Consider the following 18988-nt stretch of genomic DNA (forward strand, 5'->3'; position numbering starts at 1 on the left):
TGAATGTTTTATTGTGGATACGTTTTGGTATGTGTCACTATGGGCAGTGGTGGAATGTACGTTTACTCGAGCACTGCACTGAATTACAAATTTACATTTAAATATTTCTCTTTCATGACATTTCCACATGTACTACATTTCAGAAGGAAATATTGTACTTTTACATCCACTGCATGTGTATCTGGAAACTGTAGTTACTAAATTTGTTAAATACATTTAAATATTACATACAAAACCTTTTGAAGAACTTTTAAGATGTGATGCTTTAACTTCCCAGTAGGGATGGGCAACGTAGACACAACCTTCTATTTCGATTTAGGACCTTTCATATCTCAATAATGTTAATACAATATAGCACATTTTCAGATAATGAAAAAAAAAAAAGTCTAAATTCAAATAACCTCATGCTTAAGCCCATTTTCAATGATGATTTAATTGTAAGACAAATAATTCTCATGATTGGTCATCCAGCCGTACTTCCTTGTTCATCAAACAATACTATATATATTTTTTCATCAAACTTTTCTCAACTGAGGAGATGAGTTTATATTGTTTGTCGATAATTCGTTAGATGAGGATCCGTGGTGAATTAATAAAGAATAAATCAACAAATGTTTTGATGACTCACTAACAATTGTTTTGGGGCATTTATATGCTACCAAACTCTATTATTAACTGATGGCAATGATAATAGTGTAAAGTTAACGGCAGAGTGAGGGAGCTGTCGGTCCATCAGTTTGCACACACTAACACCGTCTAGAGAGGAGATCTACTCGGGCAACGTAAGTGGAAATGGCTGTGTGGAGGGTCCATGGGCGTGGAAGGACTTGAATACTATCGATGTTTACTGAGTGGGTTTTGATTTATGGTTCAGTGTCAGATCTCCACCGCAATGCCGGGCACATGCATTATATGTGATCAGGCCCTGTTGTGTGAATTACATCCCCGCAGTAACCGAGTTTATAGTATCATTTACTTTGTGATGGAGAGTAATGGTGATTACATCTGGATCATTTTTACATCGCCTCGTCTCATTACTGTTACAATTTAAATTGTGAATGCACAGCTTTGGACTGAAGCAGTGTATTGGGATATGATGTTGTGATGTAATTGCACAGTGCGGGCAGCTGAGTTTCAGATTCACAGTTTTATTTGCACATCTCTACATTGTGTTGATGCTGTGATGAAATGATGGCGTCATAAGGTCACCGCCGATACCCAGTCATTGTGTTATGCTTGGCTTTGTTTTCACTCTCACCTGCTGTGAGTGAGATTGAGGAAAATGTGAGGATGGAGGCTGTCTGCTCGCTCAGACAACAAGAAGCACATCCTGTTTCAAGGAGGACCCGGCCAGTAATACAGGTGTATCTGCCATGTCGTGCTGGTCGGTGGCCATCTTGTGTCCCATTCAGACCTGTGCCAAACTCACTTGAGACTTTTCTCATTGTGTTACTGCAAGTTATTTTGTCCTTTTTCAAGGCGTGTTTGACATCGTATCAAACAGCCAGACAATGAAGAAAAGAACATGAGCACAGAGGAAGGATAAAGTTACCAGCAGTTTATTGTACTTGCCAGTGGAGAGTGCGTTGGCTGTCAGACACGTCAGTGATGACAATAACTAAACAGTGCTGTAAATCCACAGTGCAGAGACTGATGAAACAGCTGAGAAACCGAACATCTGTTTATTCTAACTGATCAAATCGGGTCGAGCACACAGTCGCTCCCAACTCTAAAATTTAATTACCTCTGCTAACTTTTATGCCAACTTCAGTTTCTCTAAAACAGCTGTCTCCAAAGCTTGTTGGTGTAAAATGTACATCAACAATCTCACAAAAGTAGCTCAGCTCAGAGGTACCTAGCGCGCATCTTGAAAAGGCCTGTGGTATGACATTGAAGTTAGACGTTTGAGCAAAATGGATGGTCGTAATTGCTTTTTATAATTTATCTTGCATGCACAGCACTCTCTCCACTCATGTTATGTTATCTAGATTGTGTTGATCCCGGACCTGATTGGGATGCATTTTTGTGCCAGGATCACACATAATATGCAGGGAACACGCTTAATGTCTAGAACCTTCCACTGTCTGGAATGAATGCATGATGGATATTATTTTCATGCCGGACCCTGCGCAGCTTTATTTGACAGGGAGCTGTAATAATGACAGCCATGTCATATAAATGTAATGTGCCTTGACAAGACGGTGACTTTTCATTCTCATAATGTAGATTAGAGCTGAGCTGTTTTGCTCCGCGCTGCTGTCTATTATGAATAATTCTGTCGTAACTGCATTCAACACATCTTTCCCCGATTGCTGAATTATTTGGTTGGAGTAGCTCATTTGTTCATCTTGCCCAGGGAATGGAAATTCAGAATCCATTTTTGGTGATCGACAGTCACCCACATAAATTAAATCATCAATTTGAGATAAGGAGAAACCAAGAGTTGCAGTATGTACGGCAGCAGCTGGAACCCAGTTTTCTGGGACTACTATGTGGATTTGCTTTCATAAGATTAGAGAAAGTTGGGGTAAATAAACCATGATGACCCATTAAAAAGCCCAATGCCTTTTCTCTGAAATGGACTCCCTGCTTTCAGCCAATTTCAGCTCCACTTAATTGCTGTTGACAGTATTTTCTCTCAGCTTCATTGAGAGTAAAAGAGTACCATACTGATTTAATGTTGGCTCATTATTCTAAGGGCATTACCTGATTTACCATGGAGCCTTGATTCAAGCTGCAAAAACCAACTGCACCTAAAGTTTCTTAACTCGTCTGTTACAGCGCTGCATCCATTGTGCAAATAGTAAACAAAGTCTCTTTGACAAAAGGGCATTCTTGAGGCCCGACAAACATGATGAGTGTCCTTCCTTCCCAATGAAACATTTACAAAGCAGATCTTTCTCAAGTTTGAGCACTTCATCATTTTTTGCACATCTGCTTATTTCAGTACATTTATGTGTGAGCAGTGGCAGGAGATATTTCAATGGCATCAATTTCTCACCTATTTCTGCATGTTTACCTGTGAAATTGATGGTGGGAAAGATTTGAGAAGGAGAAAGTGCGTGCATGTCATGGCATAAAAGTGGCCAGGTACTCATTACTGTGTAAAAATCTCCATTTTGGTAAAGAAGCAGCAGCAGGATTTTGTCCAAAAAAGAGCCTTACGATAACATTATCGACGGAGAAAGCTCCAGCTTGTAGTCTGTCCACAAGCAAGCCAATAGCAGTGCAGACAAGACTGATGACCCAGCTGGTCATTCAACCAGAATGACATGCACAACATGTTTTCCGTAATCACCAAGTTGAGGTGTGCTATACATACTATGCCAAATCAGCTTCTCTCCCTTTTAAATGCTGTAGTAGATTACAGTGCAGAAGAAAATACATGTTGTCTACTCAAGGAAGTATTAAACAAATCACCCATTTTATTAATGCTCACTTCAAAAAACAAACTGTAAAATGTTCTTCCATTTCAGACAAACCAAATACTCTGTTGCCATTCTGCCACATTGTTAAACCTGAACCTGAACTGATCACTGTGGAAACTGAAGTAACACACAGTTTTGCAGAGCTTCCCCTCTTCCATCTGCGCGGTGGATCTTGTTTTGTGATCCATCATTCTTTCACCCCACTTCACCTTCAGTGCAGAGAGGAGGAGTACAATGAGTCGGAGGCTTTTTGTAGAGTGAGGGGGATCACAGGCTGTAATGTGTGCAGCCTCGGGCGTTGGCAGCAGCAGGACGAGGTTGTGGCTCAATTTCATGTGCGCAATGTTCAGCGGGGACATGTTGGAATAACCAAACCAGCAATGATGAGAAAAATATATTTCTCCAGCGTGCAACGTTGACAGATATATAAACCATGATACTGGTAAATTTAATATTTTTTTCTTTATTATACCCAAGAAAAAGGCCAATTCTCAAAACTTGGTAAAGGCATTTTTCATTAAAAGGGAATGTCCTTCACCTACCAATATAGGACCATGATGTCCTCTTTCTATTTTTCTAAAAGTCACTCTCAAAATGCTGCACCTTTGGGAGACCCTCATGACAGTCCATTAAATTGAAGTGCAAAAGGATTTGCTACCTGTGGTGGTCCTCTGTGTAGGGAGAAGACATTGATGGAAATGTTTTAGATGGAGAGTTTTTTTTTGGAAACTAAGAGTGCGGCTTCCTGAAATGGCCCCTGCGGTCCTTCATTGTGGTCAGAAGAGCCTGCTTGGTATTTCTGTCCAGCAGCAGTGCTCATCTGTGCCCAAGGAGTAAAGGGGGCAGATAAAATTAGATGCTGGAGTTAAATCTTATTAGCGCATGTCCCGCTGGCAATCACCTGTGTGAGTGTTCGTGTGTGAGCGTGTTTATTAATGAGATGTTATATTTGAAAAGAAAACTCTCACAGTGGCATTACATGTTTCCTTTCACTCTTTGAATATATATATAGCCCAAGTACTCTCTTGCCAGCTTCAACACACTTTAAAGAAAAAGCTTCAGATTCAGCTGTCAAGGACGTTATCTCTGTGCACACTTTCGAAATCTCCTCTCACTTTACCGCGTGAAAACTGTCATGCGATCAATTTTTTAACTTGAACAGAAATCAGGAGATGAGACTCTTTTTTTTCCCTTTCTTCCTGTCTAATAAATTAATTCAATGCTGTAATCTGCGGCTCTGCTCGTACTTTGAGACTCACCTCTGCATTCACTGCTCATGCCTATTCATCAGTGCACATTAAGTCTGTCCAACCCAGGGTTTTATGCAGCATGCTTTCATGTCTATGCTTATATAATGGCAGGAGGCCTGGGGGCTGAGAAGCAGTTGAAATGGCAATGAATTCACGGTAAATCTTTTCTGCCTTTCCGTCACTGTCACTTAACTTTGTACTGCATGAAGCAAAAATATCTAACATTGATTCAAACGGAGCCTGTGGAGGAAGTCATGAATATAAGATGTTCTGTGCTTGAGACAGTTTTTTTTTTTATTTAAGCATGTTCATCTTCCACTTTCAACAGTTCCTTTTAAATATGTACAACAAAACCTGTTTACGTGTGCTCTTTGTTGTGCAAGTTTAATTGTTTAAAGGTTCCTCACCAGGCAATCAGTAAAGCTCCTTTGCAGCGTCTGCACCTTGTCAAGAAATAGTCGGGCACTTCACCTTCTGACACTTGTTTCCTTTTACAAAATTCAACAATCCAGATTTCGGGTGCGCCCGAAACTGGTCGCACAGCGGACCCTTTATCAGAGTGCCTCACATTCGTAGAGAACAGTCTGTCTGAGGAGACCGTGAAGCGCAGTGAATGTTTAACAATTGTATTAAATAAAGCGTTTAGCTAAAGTATTGGTTGCACTTTCCCTTCTCCTGACATGAGGCATAGCCGACGTTTTCTAACTTATTTTAAAAAGCACGTTGTTACAGTTTCATGTCTCATCATAGTCGTCCTCATTGGTGTCAAGTTCTGCTGACATTTAATAAAAAAAAAAAATTCAGACTGACGAGCAGATCTTTCCAGCCGGAATTTGTTAAGTATGGATTTGGAATTTTCTGAATGCAGAATTATACCATAAAGTGGGTAATAATTGAATTGGCACAATGTGTTTTAACTAAAGCAACCCAGAAGTAATAAATGCCTTCCCCACTATCCCTATCTTTAAAGAATACATGCATTTCTGTTAAAATAGATGTTGGCCATTTTTACTCTACTGTTGAATACAGATTCAAAGCACAGATTCGATTTAGAATTCCCTCTTGGTGTGTCAAGCAATCAAACAGTTTCCACTCTGTGATAGAACTGAATCCCTCATGACAGAAACCTGCTTCCTTCCTGTCCCACTCCAATTTCCTCCATCTTAGTTCAGCTGTTTCTCCTTCACACACACACACACACACACACACACACACACACACACACACACACACACACACACACACACACACACTGGGGTAACTAGCAATGGTTGCAGTTGAATTCCTCCACTAATGAGGGTGAGCTCATCAAGGCATCTGACTTTACCGTCTTTCAGAGTTTAAGCGCTAGAGTTACCAATCAAACTAAATTAATCCTTTGGCACCAACCATGTCCTGCAAGCTTGTCGGGAAGGAGGCTAAAATTTGGCACAAGAAAATCTGGCTTGGTCATATTCACAGTGGTCCCTTCACTCCACCCTTCAAGATATCCGAATGAAATTGGGTTTTATGGGTATCCATGCGTCTCCCCTTTATGCCGATATTATGCTTAACCAATGAAGTTTATGGTCATTTTTGCCTATTCTGAAAACTGTTTCTGCTTTCTGGGCAACATTGATTTTTAAAAATGTTTTTCCAGGTCTTGGTGTCTTAATGTGGTATTTTGCAGGGATTTGTAATATTTTTTTATGAATTCTAAAATATTATTAACCTTGCACCGAATCTGTGTAACAAATGGTATCAACCTAGAAATTGCTGCAATAGTTAGCATGGGAACGGCCATCATACACCATAATGTTCTTCACAATTCACAATTTATTACAATTAAATAATTAAATGAATGATTCTTTATGATTATTATTCATATTTTTATTGATGGTTCAAGACTAGAACAACTTGACACACAGTACTGAGCTGCATCTCATTAATAACTCTTTTAGATGTTATAATACCACTGCTGATCTAGTAACTCTCACTAAAGATCCTCTGTCTCCTAAAAAGACAAACATGGCTTCATGGTACAGAGGGATGGAGTGAAAAAGCTTATAAATTGAATTCCTTACATATGGACTTTCAATTATTTTGAATTTGATGATTTGAATTGGAAAAATTAGAAAATCTCAAAATAATCTCAGTTGCTCTGAACTCAGAGTGGTCAGAGTGGAGTCTTTGCATAAATAGAGCAGAGTAAACAGCTATTTATTTATACTATATAAATTAATATTCTTCAATTTTTCAATTCATGAAAATCATTAAATGATTTGTAAAAATGTTTTTTCACACCATAAAATGACCACCAAATTGTATTTCTAATACTAATACTTTATTTCTAATACTAATTTCTAATACTAATACTTTATTTCTAATACTAATTGTTATTATTATTATTATTATTATTGAGGACCACATGTGTTGAACTATCTGTCATTCTCTAAACCGTTTAAGCTTAAAACCTTTGCTGATGTAGTGGGGGTACAAAGTGTGCAGAGGCCTGGGAGGTAATTACAGAAAAATAAATGACAAAGTTTTAAATATTTATGACAATAAAATGTTGCTTGGGAAGGTAATGAACAGTTGCAATACCACTGCTGCATTCAGAAAAAGGTAAAGAAAGGCACAGACATGAATGTGCTGTGTCTTTGTCTGGGGGAGGAAGAACACTGTGTAATGACTCGCATCTTGTACTTTTACTTCAGAAGTAAAAACTGTAGTACATCAAAACCTTCAGCTGACCTTCTAGATTCAAGAGGCACTTGCTGTGTGAACACTTGATTTGCTTAGTTTTCAGAGGGAACATGAGGAATATCAAGACAAGCAGACTAATTCTTTAAAAGCCACATCAGTTGCAGTTAAAAGCTAAATTCCCTTTTACAAATTCACTGGTCTTATTATGCGGTGCCTATCAAGCCTGATGAATTGATCCTTCCTTGATTGATGGATGTCAACTATACTGAATGAAGCTGTTCTCACAGCTCTGTCAGAAGACATGCAAATTTGATTTGGAATAGTTCATGGTCAGGGAAGTACATGAGATGAATTACACCACGGTCTAACTACAAAGAGCTTTGTGTTCGTAATCCTTGTGTTGTAATAAAGCTACGGAACAAGATTTAGTCTTTTGCAAATGTGACTGAAGCAGAGCACTATCCCACTTGAGCTTTAGCCCACCAGACTCTTGCATTATATTGAAATGTAGAGGAGTTTAATGTAAACATGTAATATAATCTTGTATGGGTATGTGCACATTTATTTTGGCATTTGTTCAGTGAGTCAGTCGCTCATTTCACACAGACTCCAATACTGTAGTAAAGAAGATCCTTTACAGCGCCTTCACACTGAAGCTAAATCAGCTTCATGATGCCGCCCCAGAGTGCGATTTCAGATAGTACGCCGGCATCACGGAAGCCAAAGAGGCGTTGCATTTAAAACACAACAATGTTGCCGTTCTTCACTGATGGATCAGCGGCGAAACAACTCTTGTCTCCTCATTCTGCCTCTGCACATTTCACAAAGAGCAACAAGACAGAGTAACTGTGTACAACAGTCCCGCCTTGAACTGGCTGTGTGAAGGCTGAGAGTTTTTGGCTGTGTATGTGCAAGTGTCCTTGTGGTGTTTTGCTTCTTGTACTGTATTTTCTGTGTATTTATGTAAAGGAATACCTTGAACATAACATGGTTTATCTCAGTCTCTGCCAGTTCCCGCTGATCACCGTTTGTTGAGTTTATTTCTAAAAATTACCTGAGGTCAGACCGACTCGGTCAGAAACCCTTTCACAGCACTACTGATTGTGACTCCACTCATGACTGATTGATTCTATTAGATGACATCTGACTCCAACCTGAGGCTAAAGTTCACATTTCATACAGTCCAGCGGGAGAGTGAGAGTGTTTGATCATAGGCCGAAGGATCATGACTATGCTTTCCATTTACCACGTCCATATGTTTTTTATTTTGTCAAAGATCGATATAACAAGAAAAAAAACTTTAGAGACTAATTAGCCAAAGGGAAAATATCTATGAGCGTGACAGAATGTTAATTTGGCTGATCAGGTCGCGTTTTCTTTTTTTAACAAAGGGAAACAACAGAGCACAGACTGATCCCACGTCTTCTCTAATGCATTGACTTTCTTGTAATTGATTATGACCGTCCACACTGACTCTTTCCAACCCCGTCTGTGCTGTTATAAGGACTACGTAATTGTGGATGTGTGCTGTTTTGTGCTCGTCTTGCTGTCTTGTGCTTGTCTTGTGTCCGACTTTGTCCTCGTAGCGCCAAACAGATCTCACTGTATAGAGTTAGTCATCTGAGGACGGCTCTTGTCGACCCGTAAGCTAGCAGCCCTGGAGCTGTTCTGCTGTGACACTGTAAACTTTTTACATGCTGCTCATCCCCTCCATAAAGTGGAGTTGTGCTGCAGCGGACAAGTTGTTGTGCTAATGCAAAGACTCCAGCAGGATGGAGCATATAATAAGATAATAGTCTCTCTTAATTACTATTTCAGTGTGATCTCAGTTCAGAATTTATCTTAGTACATTGACATTTACTGTGTACCTACAAGTTAATAAGTAGTAAAAATGTCAAGGGAGTTTGCCAGCATTGCATCACTTCACAGTATGATATCTGCCAACAGTAAAGCTCCGCCAGTGTTGCCAACAAGTAAACCTCTTGTTTCTCCGAAATTATGCAGGCAACCTTTCACCAACGTTAAAAAAAAGCATAAGCAGCTCGAGTTTAATCAAATATGACTGATCGTGTGTAGGAACGCCGCAAACATCTGACACACACACACACACACACACACACACACACACACACACACACACACACACACACACACACACACACACACACACACACACAGTTAGCTCTCTTCCATAACAGCAGTGCTTCTCAAACAGTAGGGTGCGGAGGTTATACAGGCAGATTTGTTTTTGTGTAATAATCCTTTATTAATCCCACAGTGGGGAAATTATTCTCAGCATTTTACTATTTTACCATCTTTTACCATCCTTAGTAATTAAGAAGCAGTGTGCTGCTGTGAAGCACTGGGGCTTCAGTGTCTTGCTCAAGGACACTTTAACATGTAAGCTATGGGGAGACCAGGGATAAAAGCCTCTGTGAGATCGCCGTGAGGTCTTTTTGGCTGTTGCGTCTCTCAAAACAGAATATAGATCTAAGCTCAACATTGAGTATGAGTTGAGAGTGGCCGTATCCAATCTACATCCTCGTTTTAAAAGTATTTGTAGAGTAAAGCAGCTCACTGCAGCTACTACTACTGATATATAGATATATACTGAATATGATGGCTCACACATCTACACCCATTTTGTTTTGCACAAGTTGAATGTTATTGTTATTATCTTGAAAATGTATTTATATTTTCATTGGGGCCCAAACATTTTTCTTCCTCCAAAGTGGGGCGTGACAGAAAAAGGTGAGAACCACTGCACTACAGGAATTTAACGATCCGTAACCTGGAGCTTCGCATGACCTGGGCCGTGTTTCAGAAAGAGGGTTGAATGAAAACTGAGTTGATCTACCTTGAGATGAAACAAACTTTGGATTTTTAGGTCCAGAATAAGAGAGGTAACTTAACCTTTGGGTGAGGTACCGTGGTAACGGACTCTGTGAACCTAAACTGGCAGTTTTTTTTTCAACAAACCCTGAGTTTCTCTTCATCTTTCCTTTTTAAAGAGCCAGACACACTGCTTTTTCCCTCTTTTATTGAGTCTGTATCAAAGGTTTACTGTATTTCAGAATGCTGGTTGGATATCAGAAAATCTAAAGTTACCGCTTTCTATATGTCGTCAGTTATTTCTTTGAAGAGCGTTTCTTCTTACATTAAAATATGCAAAGTATTACATCACCCTCAGCACAGTATAAATCCTATGCATGTCCTTTTTTTAAAACGCTGTAACTTTCTGCACGCAATACTGCTGTCGGTTTACTAGAGAAGTTTCACGAAAACATTTACTGCACATAATGTGTAATCTCAATTTAAATTCTAACATTTTTTATTTGTGACACAGAAATCAATGAATAATTATCTCTACCCTTCATCATTTGATTGGTTGCACTAGTGGAAAATCAATCTTATAATATCTGGTATTCAAATTTCTGAATGACCAAGATCAAGGTGAAGCTGCAGACGTCTTCTTCTTTTAAATAGGCATTTTACAGTCTGAACATGTTTTGGTTTTAACAGCATTTCAATGACTGTTTAAATTTAGTAGCTCTGCTTTTCGTTTAGTTGCTGTGTTAGTAAACCGGAGCATCAGAGCTCCATTGATGATGACTTTTTTTTTTTCATCCACGACTATGCACAAGCTTAACTCTGAGTGAATATAATCAGAGTTAAATGAAAAAACTCAGATCAGCTGTAGCTGATAGCTATAGCTTTTTAAACCTTTATATTCATGTAGTGACTTGTGAATGTCAGTATTTTTAAATCAAAGTGCTCGACAGCACAGTGGGAGGCAGTTTCAGAAATGCCTAATGCCCAGGATGTTATGTTTTTAGTACTAAAGTGTTTTCAGGACAATTGTAACTGATTTTATGAACGATCAATACAATAAGGAAAAATGTGATTTACATGTTTTTTCACAAGTCCCTATTCATAAAAAAGTAAAGTAACCATTTCCTCACATTTTCTCTTAATGCAGAACAAGCACAAGGTCAGGTGCATAGAGGAGGGAGAAGCGGTGTTTAGGGTTTTGCTGAAATGAGAAAGGTCCTCCAGCTCTGCCACTCCACAATCTTGACCTGCGGGTGAAGGTTATTTCATTGGGGAGCCATGATGGTGCCGAAATGGGGACCGAGTGACTGATGGCAAGGTTGCATGAGTGGGAGAGCTAATCGTCGTCAAACAGACGAGCACATGGCACAATGTAATCTGATGTAGATATAGAGGTCATTGGGGTTTTTTCCCAGCCGTCCTCCTTACTCATATGCACCATATTTCACCGTCCTATTTAATCTACTTGTTTTTGTCAACACCATTTAATGGACTCATCTGACTTCTTCAGAAAAATCGAGTTAAACTGTGGACTGTGCCAGGAATCATAATCTGTTTTTACTGGATAAACAGAGTCGAGGAATGTGGCCGGCAGCTTGTTGAAAATGGACAGTGTGTCGATAAAAAAGGTAGCCTGTCTTTGCCTTATAAGGTTTATAAAGGCAATAGTGTATTCCTCCATGATTTTGATGTATTTGGACAACTTTTCTGCACTCTTCCACTTCACCTCCACGTGTATACAAAATACTGCCTGTTTATCTTGGGTCAAAGCAGCAACACACATAACATACTGTAGATGCCATTAAAACTCAATGGAAGGCAGGATGACTGCTGTGGGACAAATCAAGATGGGGGAAACAATAAGAAGAAACCATGTAATGTCTAAGTGTAGTTTGGCAGAAAGGCAGACCAGCTGTACAAACTTTTTTTTCAGGTGTGTAGCATTAGCTCAGTCCGCTCTGCCCTCCTTAACAAAAACTGACGGTTAAGTCCAGCTGCCACTGTGGCGGTTGGTGCCCCTGTCCTACCCATTCACCGCACTAATTAGACTCCAGCTTCATTTTATGAAGAATTTGCTGAGCTATTTGGGGAGGTTATATTGCCGATGCAAGTCTAATTTTCTCAATTCATCTCAAGCCACTGGTGCACAAACAAAATTTGGTAATGCCCTACATTCCGATAACCCTAAATCAAATGAAATGAAGCTTCGAAACTGAAAAGAAATGTGTCATCATTGTCGCGTCTGTTGTTTAACTGTGTGATAAAGGCATCATCAAGTGGAATTTTCAAAATCCACAGACTTTGTTCTTGACATTCACAGCCCCATATGGAAAACAGTTTATTGCAGCCCCTAAACCTCTTTCCCACTTTGTCTCCAGACATTGTTTGGCTCTTTTGTAAAACATAATTGTGTCAACAGTCACTGGAGATGAGACACCAGACCTTTTGATACGTGCTTTCCCACAAGATAAATTTGGCAGGCGGGATGGGAGTAAACATGCAAACAAACCAGCAGACAGTAATTTCCCACTGTCTGATAACATGCATTTTAATGAGGCTGATGGATTAATGCCTCACTTCAATAATGGGCTTCTCGGAAAGCACCGCTGAAGCCTGTTCTGCTCTATCAGCGCCCAGCTTATCGTATCACTAATGGTCATTCACAAGCTCTGATCTGTTGGTTTCCACAGCTTTTTTTTGAATGTCTTTGTCATAAATGGTCTTTTTTCCCCCACAATGGAAAGCAGTAAATGCACACAGAAACATCGTTCTGAGATAAAACGGTCAAAAACCAGAGCACTCAACTGTTGTTGCTGATTGCAAGATAATGATTAAGCTGCAGGGGTCGACGTTTAGTGTGTGTGTGTGTGTGTGTGTGTGTGTGTGTGTGTGTGTGTGTGTGTGTGTGTGTGTGTGTGTGTGTGTGTGTGTGTGTGTGTGTGTGTGTGTGCGCATATGTTTGACACAGCTGAGCTGTTTTTAGTGTGAGGTGACCTGTCCTTGCATGTGTATATGCGTGCATTTATGCACATGGACATGCATTTTTTAGTTTCTTTTTTTCTTCCATCTTGGAACAAATCTCTGTCCAACAGGCTCTTTGGAGACGAGGTCTCTGTGGGGAGGTTGTTTCAAGTGTCCATGCAACATGTTTTCTCTATTCTACAATCCACTGTCCAAGTAGTATAGAAATGAGTTGGCCTTAATGCTTTGGTGTTTTGATCATGCACTGTTGGACAAGGCTTGAGTCCTGTGCATTGTCGTACATTATCAATACGTGATGTACAGTGTTTATTTTTTACCCAAATGTCCCCACCAAATAGTTATTTTATACATTACCCGTCATCCCCCTCCAGATGTTAACGAGCCTCAAACACTTCTCATATTGCTATATATAAAAGTGAGGACAGCTTTTAGCACAAACACATGTATTTAATTAAAAGCCCAGCATGAGTTGGGACTGGATTACAATCTGTTGGTGCTGCTGTATTTGGACATATTGGGGTCGGTATCTTCTCTAGTGGATTACATTTGATTTCTCAACAAATGATGGGGTCTCAAATGAAGTTGTTCTCTATGATTTTGTTTTTCTGACACCAAAACACAATATAAAACTCTCCACCTCTTTGATTTTGTTTTTCTGACACCAAAACACGACATAAAACTCTCCAGCTCTTTGATCAGTGTCTCTCCGCCAACTCTCTCATGTTGACTAACACAATGGACCCACTACCTGCATTTATTCCTCTCTTCTTCAGAGAAGGGGCCGTCTGCTCAGCTAATGCCTTTAGGTTTATCCTCTTTTATATCCTCCATTTTCTTTTTGGTCTTTCATAGTTTTACTCACTCACACAGACTTTTGGTTCTACCTCTGAGCTGAGCATCACTGTAAAGTGTGTCTTCCCTCTTGGTTATTGCCTCCCTATTGTCTCCTGGCTTAGTGTGCAGGAGCTTTTTGTTTGAGCCCGGCTGGAATCGGCCTGTTTGCTGTGATTAAATGGGAGTAGAGGAGGTTGGGGTAGTGAACCGTGACTCTTTTTAGAGTGAAGGAATGCAGTACACACTGCAGTACCTTAGCCCTTTGTCAACCTGTCCTGTGACACAAAGCATCCCAATCACTTAACAACATACGTTTTATTATTTTTATCCTTTTTATATGTTTATGCTGCCTATAATTATGATCTAAAACCTCAGTCGAACTTCATTTCTACATTTCTCTCGAATGATTAAAGCATTAATGAACACTTCAGAGCATATGTAGCTGTTAACACACCTGAAAACCTCAAAGAACTTTGATTGGTCGACTGCTAAATGAATATGAAATAACGAATAATCAGCCAATAGCCCCAAAGGCTACCTGTCTTACGAACTGGTAATTTGGACAAAGAGTTATAGTATCAAGTTATATATTTGAGGAATATCTTTTTGGGAACATGAATACCACTAGTCTACATTTTCTACCCTTATCTCGGCTTAAAAAAATAAATCTATCTTGTTAATAGTATGTATCTAAAACATAATTTAAAGTCTGTTGTCATCTCTTTGGTCTCGATGTAACAGTGCAATATCATCTCGAACAGTTATTTAGATTATTATCAGAAGTTAATTACATCCATACAGATATTTCAGCCAAAGTGGCTCTCATTATGTGCATCAAGGCTCTACGCAGAACCGTGATGGATGTTGCCGTGTGAGTGGCGGCCGTGCAGCCATCGGCCATTTTCCACAGATAATAGTTTGTAAAACAGCCTATCTTCACTGAAAAATCTGTCGACATCTACTTTGGATTCATGTGTGCCTCTGCCTAGATGGGGGTTGCAACAAACTTTTTACCCCACTATTTATTAATGATAAATAATTGGTTCTTTTAGCGTCCTTTTCTATTCTTCCGACCATTCAAAGCAGTTTTACACTACGTCATTCACACATTCACACCCACTGATACACTGACTAGGGCTACCATGCAAGGTCCCACCTATCTATCTATTCATAGCCTTTCATTCAGTGTCTTGCCCATTGACACGTCAACATGGACCAGCGGAGCTAGGTCGGACCGTTGATCTTTTGGTTGAAGGACGACCCTGTCACAGTCGCCCATTAATATTTTGTAATTGAAGAATCAGTTCACCAATACCCCAAATAAGGATCTCATATCAATGAATTGGCTAATTGTTATAAACTCTAGTTTCACACAAAGTTGTCTTCGTTCTGAAACTGCTAAACTTGTGTATATAGAGTGCTTTTCTTTTACATGAAGTGCTAACATATTCTTTGATGTAAAGTGAGTAACTGCTCTATTACTGGCCTTTTATTACACAGTGATAATAACTGGACTGAGCACAGAGGATTATGGGTCATGTATCTGGTTTCTCACAGGGGTCAGTGTGGCTCTACCAGAGGTTGGAGAGGGTTTTTGTGAATGAAAATGGAAAAGGGATTGTGAGCACACTGCTGTTATAATATAGTCACGCATAATGATGTGTGTTTTTATTTAATTCATGTTGTGTTTTGATCCATGCCTGCAAATTGGTCAGCTGTCCACAGTACATGTACATTTTCAATGTATCATAAGCATTTTCAGATGTAGAGTTATTATCAGTTTAAAGATTAAATGTCCTCATGTGATAACTGACCTCATCTCTTGGTCTTTTCAGGCATTCGGTAATTATTATCACTTCCGGCATCGTATGGTGGTGAAGAGATCGCTGTCAGATCACAGAGGAACACAAGTCCGTCTTCAAAGAGACCCCAAGGTAAGAAGTTTAAGAGCTCCTTTCTTGCAATTTGGGAGAAAAATGTTAATGAATCAGCTTGTTTTTTTTTGTAAACTTTATTATTGGGACTGCAGCTACCATTTTTTTTATAATCAAATATTCTATTGATTAATAGTTTAATAGTCTGCAATAAAACTTCAAAGGTTCTGGGTTGCTGTTAAACGTTGCTAAAATAAAGACAAAACAGTCACACAGACTTAATGCATTGCTTACTGACACTTGCTGTCAATGTGAAAAATATGAATTGGAACGGCTGGCTGGCTGCTATCTATTTGTTTGTGCTCCTCGGTGGTTCACTGGCTGACGACGCTATGCATCAGGAGAACATTAAAGTGTGTTGGCGGACTGCGGCAGGACTCTGTTGACAGCTGGCGTACCTGGTGCTCAATGGGTTACAATGAACAATTAATCTGAAATGGCTCTGGCTTTATATAGCCAATAATGATCAATTGACTTAAGGACGGATGCAACAAACTGGCACTGGCTTCTCCACTCAAGTCAACGTTGAGTTCTTTAATTCTTGGTTTTATATTTCCTCCCTCAAAAAACTTGAGAATTAGGAGAAAATGTTTTGCAGTGCTCCCAATTGTTTCTGCCTTTTGTAATCTCTGAAAATTAAATGAAAATGTTTATCTGAAATGTGTCCACCTCATTTCAGTTAATCAGTGAATTTTATGGAAAATTTTAGTAATTTAGATATATGTCCATATAAATATACACATACTATCACTGACCATGCTGTCATGCGGTGCAGCTACACTGTGCAGGTGCACACTGGGAATAGAAGAACTTCTGTTGGCTTTATTTGAGTTACAAATGGTCCACCTCCCTCTTTGGGAATCCCCTGTATCCTCCATTTCCTGTTGTTGAATTCCTTTTTTCCCGCAGCGCCTCAGAGAAAGTGGAGCGTTGCAGCTCCAGGTCCTCCTGTATGTGCAGGAAGGTCTGGTCCATTTGTCAGCACCCACAGGAATTTACAATTTTTTTTGTGTGATCTATTCGTTTGTTTATTCATGTAGAGAGCGTTGCATATGCTGCAATAGCTTGCAATTCTTTCCAAATCCCCTCAATCTTTATGTATAGACTCTCAACAAACATTGATACATTTATGCAACTGTGCTGCAATTAATAGTCTGATCAAAGCACTTATTGACCTGCAGATCATTGCAAATGTTATTCAGATTTGCATCAGCTGCCCATGAAAATGGAGACCAGGAGAAGAAATATTTTAATGGGAGGGTTTTTTATTCTAGAGAGACCGTCCACACAGCTCTTTAACTGGTTGAGATGAAGCCTGAACAAAAGGCCCAGTAAAGTCTCTTTGAAGAGTGTCTCATTACTGACAAAAACACCTGGACTTCTGCCAGATCTCATAGACTGGCTAACAGAGCCCTGGTTATGGGCTCTATTGAAGATTTAAAGCTCGGGTCTATCTTCTACTTCCATGCCCTCTACTGTTTTCTGTTTTTCAGTTTCATTCTTTTGTTGTTGTTGTGGGCAGTTTGCTTTGCTTCGGTGTTTATATTTGGTTAGTTAAAAAGAAGGAATTAGACTGACAGAGTAAAGCAATGAGCTTCTCGGAAAGGTTGAACATTTAATTTATCATTTGTTTGCCTGCTTGTATTGCTGGTTTTATCACTATTGCAAGAAAAGCAGTTGTAACATAAGAAAAGCCTTTAGTGTGAATACGAAGGACATAGCCAACTACTGATCTGTACTATAGTTGAAAATGTGTCCCTTTTATTGTAATAATACTCTGAAGCCAAATGGAAGCCGCTAGCAGAGGGAGGATGCTGTGTTTGTATAGTGAAGGACAAAGAAGTGGGTTGGACGAAATGAGCAGAGTGGGGAATCAAGTTGTTGAACGGATTACGATTCTCCACCTGAACATGAAGCGAGCAGCAGTCTGTTTGTGAACTTGAGTTTTGCATTGCATCGTTCTGGACACTTGAGATAGACACGGTTTTCCATTTCCAAAGCCCATTTTTAATGAAAACGTCTGTTTGTCAACTTCTGAACTCTGTGTCGGGCAATTACAGATTTTTCAAAAAGCTTTTCACATGAAAACTGCAAAATATAAGTGTTTGTTGTTGTTACATTCCTGCCAAAAATAGGAAATCTCCGCAGTATAAAAAAAGAAGTTTGGAACTGAAAAATATGACTTTTATTGTTTACTGTGCATAAGGCAAGAGGGCAATACAGATTTATTGGAAAAAAAGGACTTAATCTTAAGTTCAGTTTGCTATTCAAATTGTTTATATGATAAACTAGTCATTGAAATGCTCTATTTAAAGGATGGTAAGTAATGAAAGGGTGCTGACAGGGACATGTAATCTGGTAAATATAAAACATACAATTTATTAGTGCTTAATGTGTCTTTTTAAGTTTGTTCACCATAACCTATGTTTTTCTTCCCACAAATGGAACTGAATGTACTCAAATTAAGGTCATTACTGTGCCAGTATGCACAGGTTTCAGGAAGTCTCCCCCCCACCCACCAGAGTTTACTGATTCAGTATCTCCATTGTGTGCTTGTGAACACACCCAAACCACTAATCTGTGCCATCATTTCCTCATGACTAGGACTAAAGACTAGGACTAAAACAACGTCACGTCTTGCTGTGTTCTCATAAACATTTCCAAGAACTGTGTGACATTAAGTCAAATTGCTGCACACTGTGTTCAGTGTCACTGAAGTGTCTGGAGCTGAAATGAGCAGGCTGTCCTTAAGTACAGTAGATATTTAAAATGTTTGCTTAAAGAACACGGGCTATGATTGAGCAGTCATGGTATTACCTTGTCTTCAGTAGAGCGTTAAAGTCTGACCCTTTGGTTCGACTTTAATAGGCAAGTGAGTTCCCTTTTTCAAGAACAAATGCATCTTAAATATTGATAAATTCACTCAAATTTTTATAAAAATGTACAGCTTGTGACTGCTGTAAATCGTGCTATCACCAAGACCGTGACAGAGGATTCAAGTGTTATGCATTGAATGTTCGGCATATAATGTAATTAGTCAATG

General features: G+C 39.3%; 1 protein-coding gene across 2 annotated transcripts in view; it reads left to right on the top strand.

The window, feature by feature from the left end:
* The window catches only part of furina (furin (paired basic amino acid cleaving enzyme) a), a 72589-nt gene that overhangs the window by 21255 nt on the left and 32346 nt on the right, over positions 1–18988 (top strand). For both annotated transcript variants that reach the window (XM_068579510.1, XM_068579427.1), the window contains exon 3: positions 15847–15945. In XM_068579510.1, the coding sequence (XP_068435611.1) occupies positions 15847–15945 (99 nt within the window). The remainder of the gene's footprint in view (positions 1–15846; positions 15946–18988) is intronic.

Source organism: Clinocottus analis, unplaced genomic scaffold (genome assembly GCF_023055335.1).
Source record: "Clinocottus analis isolate CAN_PGR_092001 unplaced genomic scaffold, fCliAna1.0.p SCAF_1, whole genome shotgun sequence".
NCBI lineage: Eukaryota > Metazoa > Chordata > Actinopteri > Perciformes > Cottidae > Clinocottus > Clinocottus analis.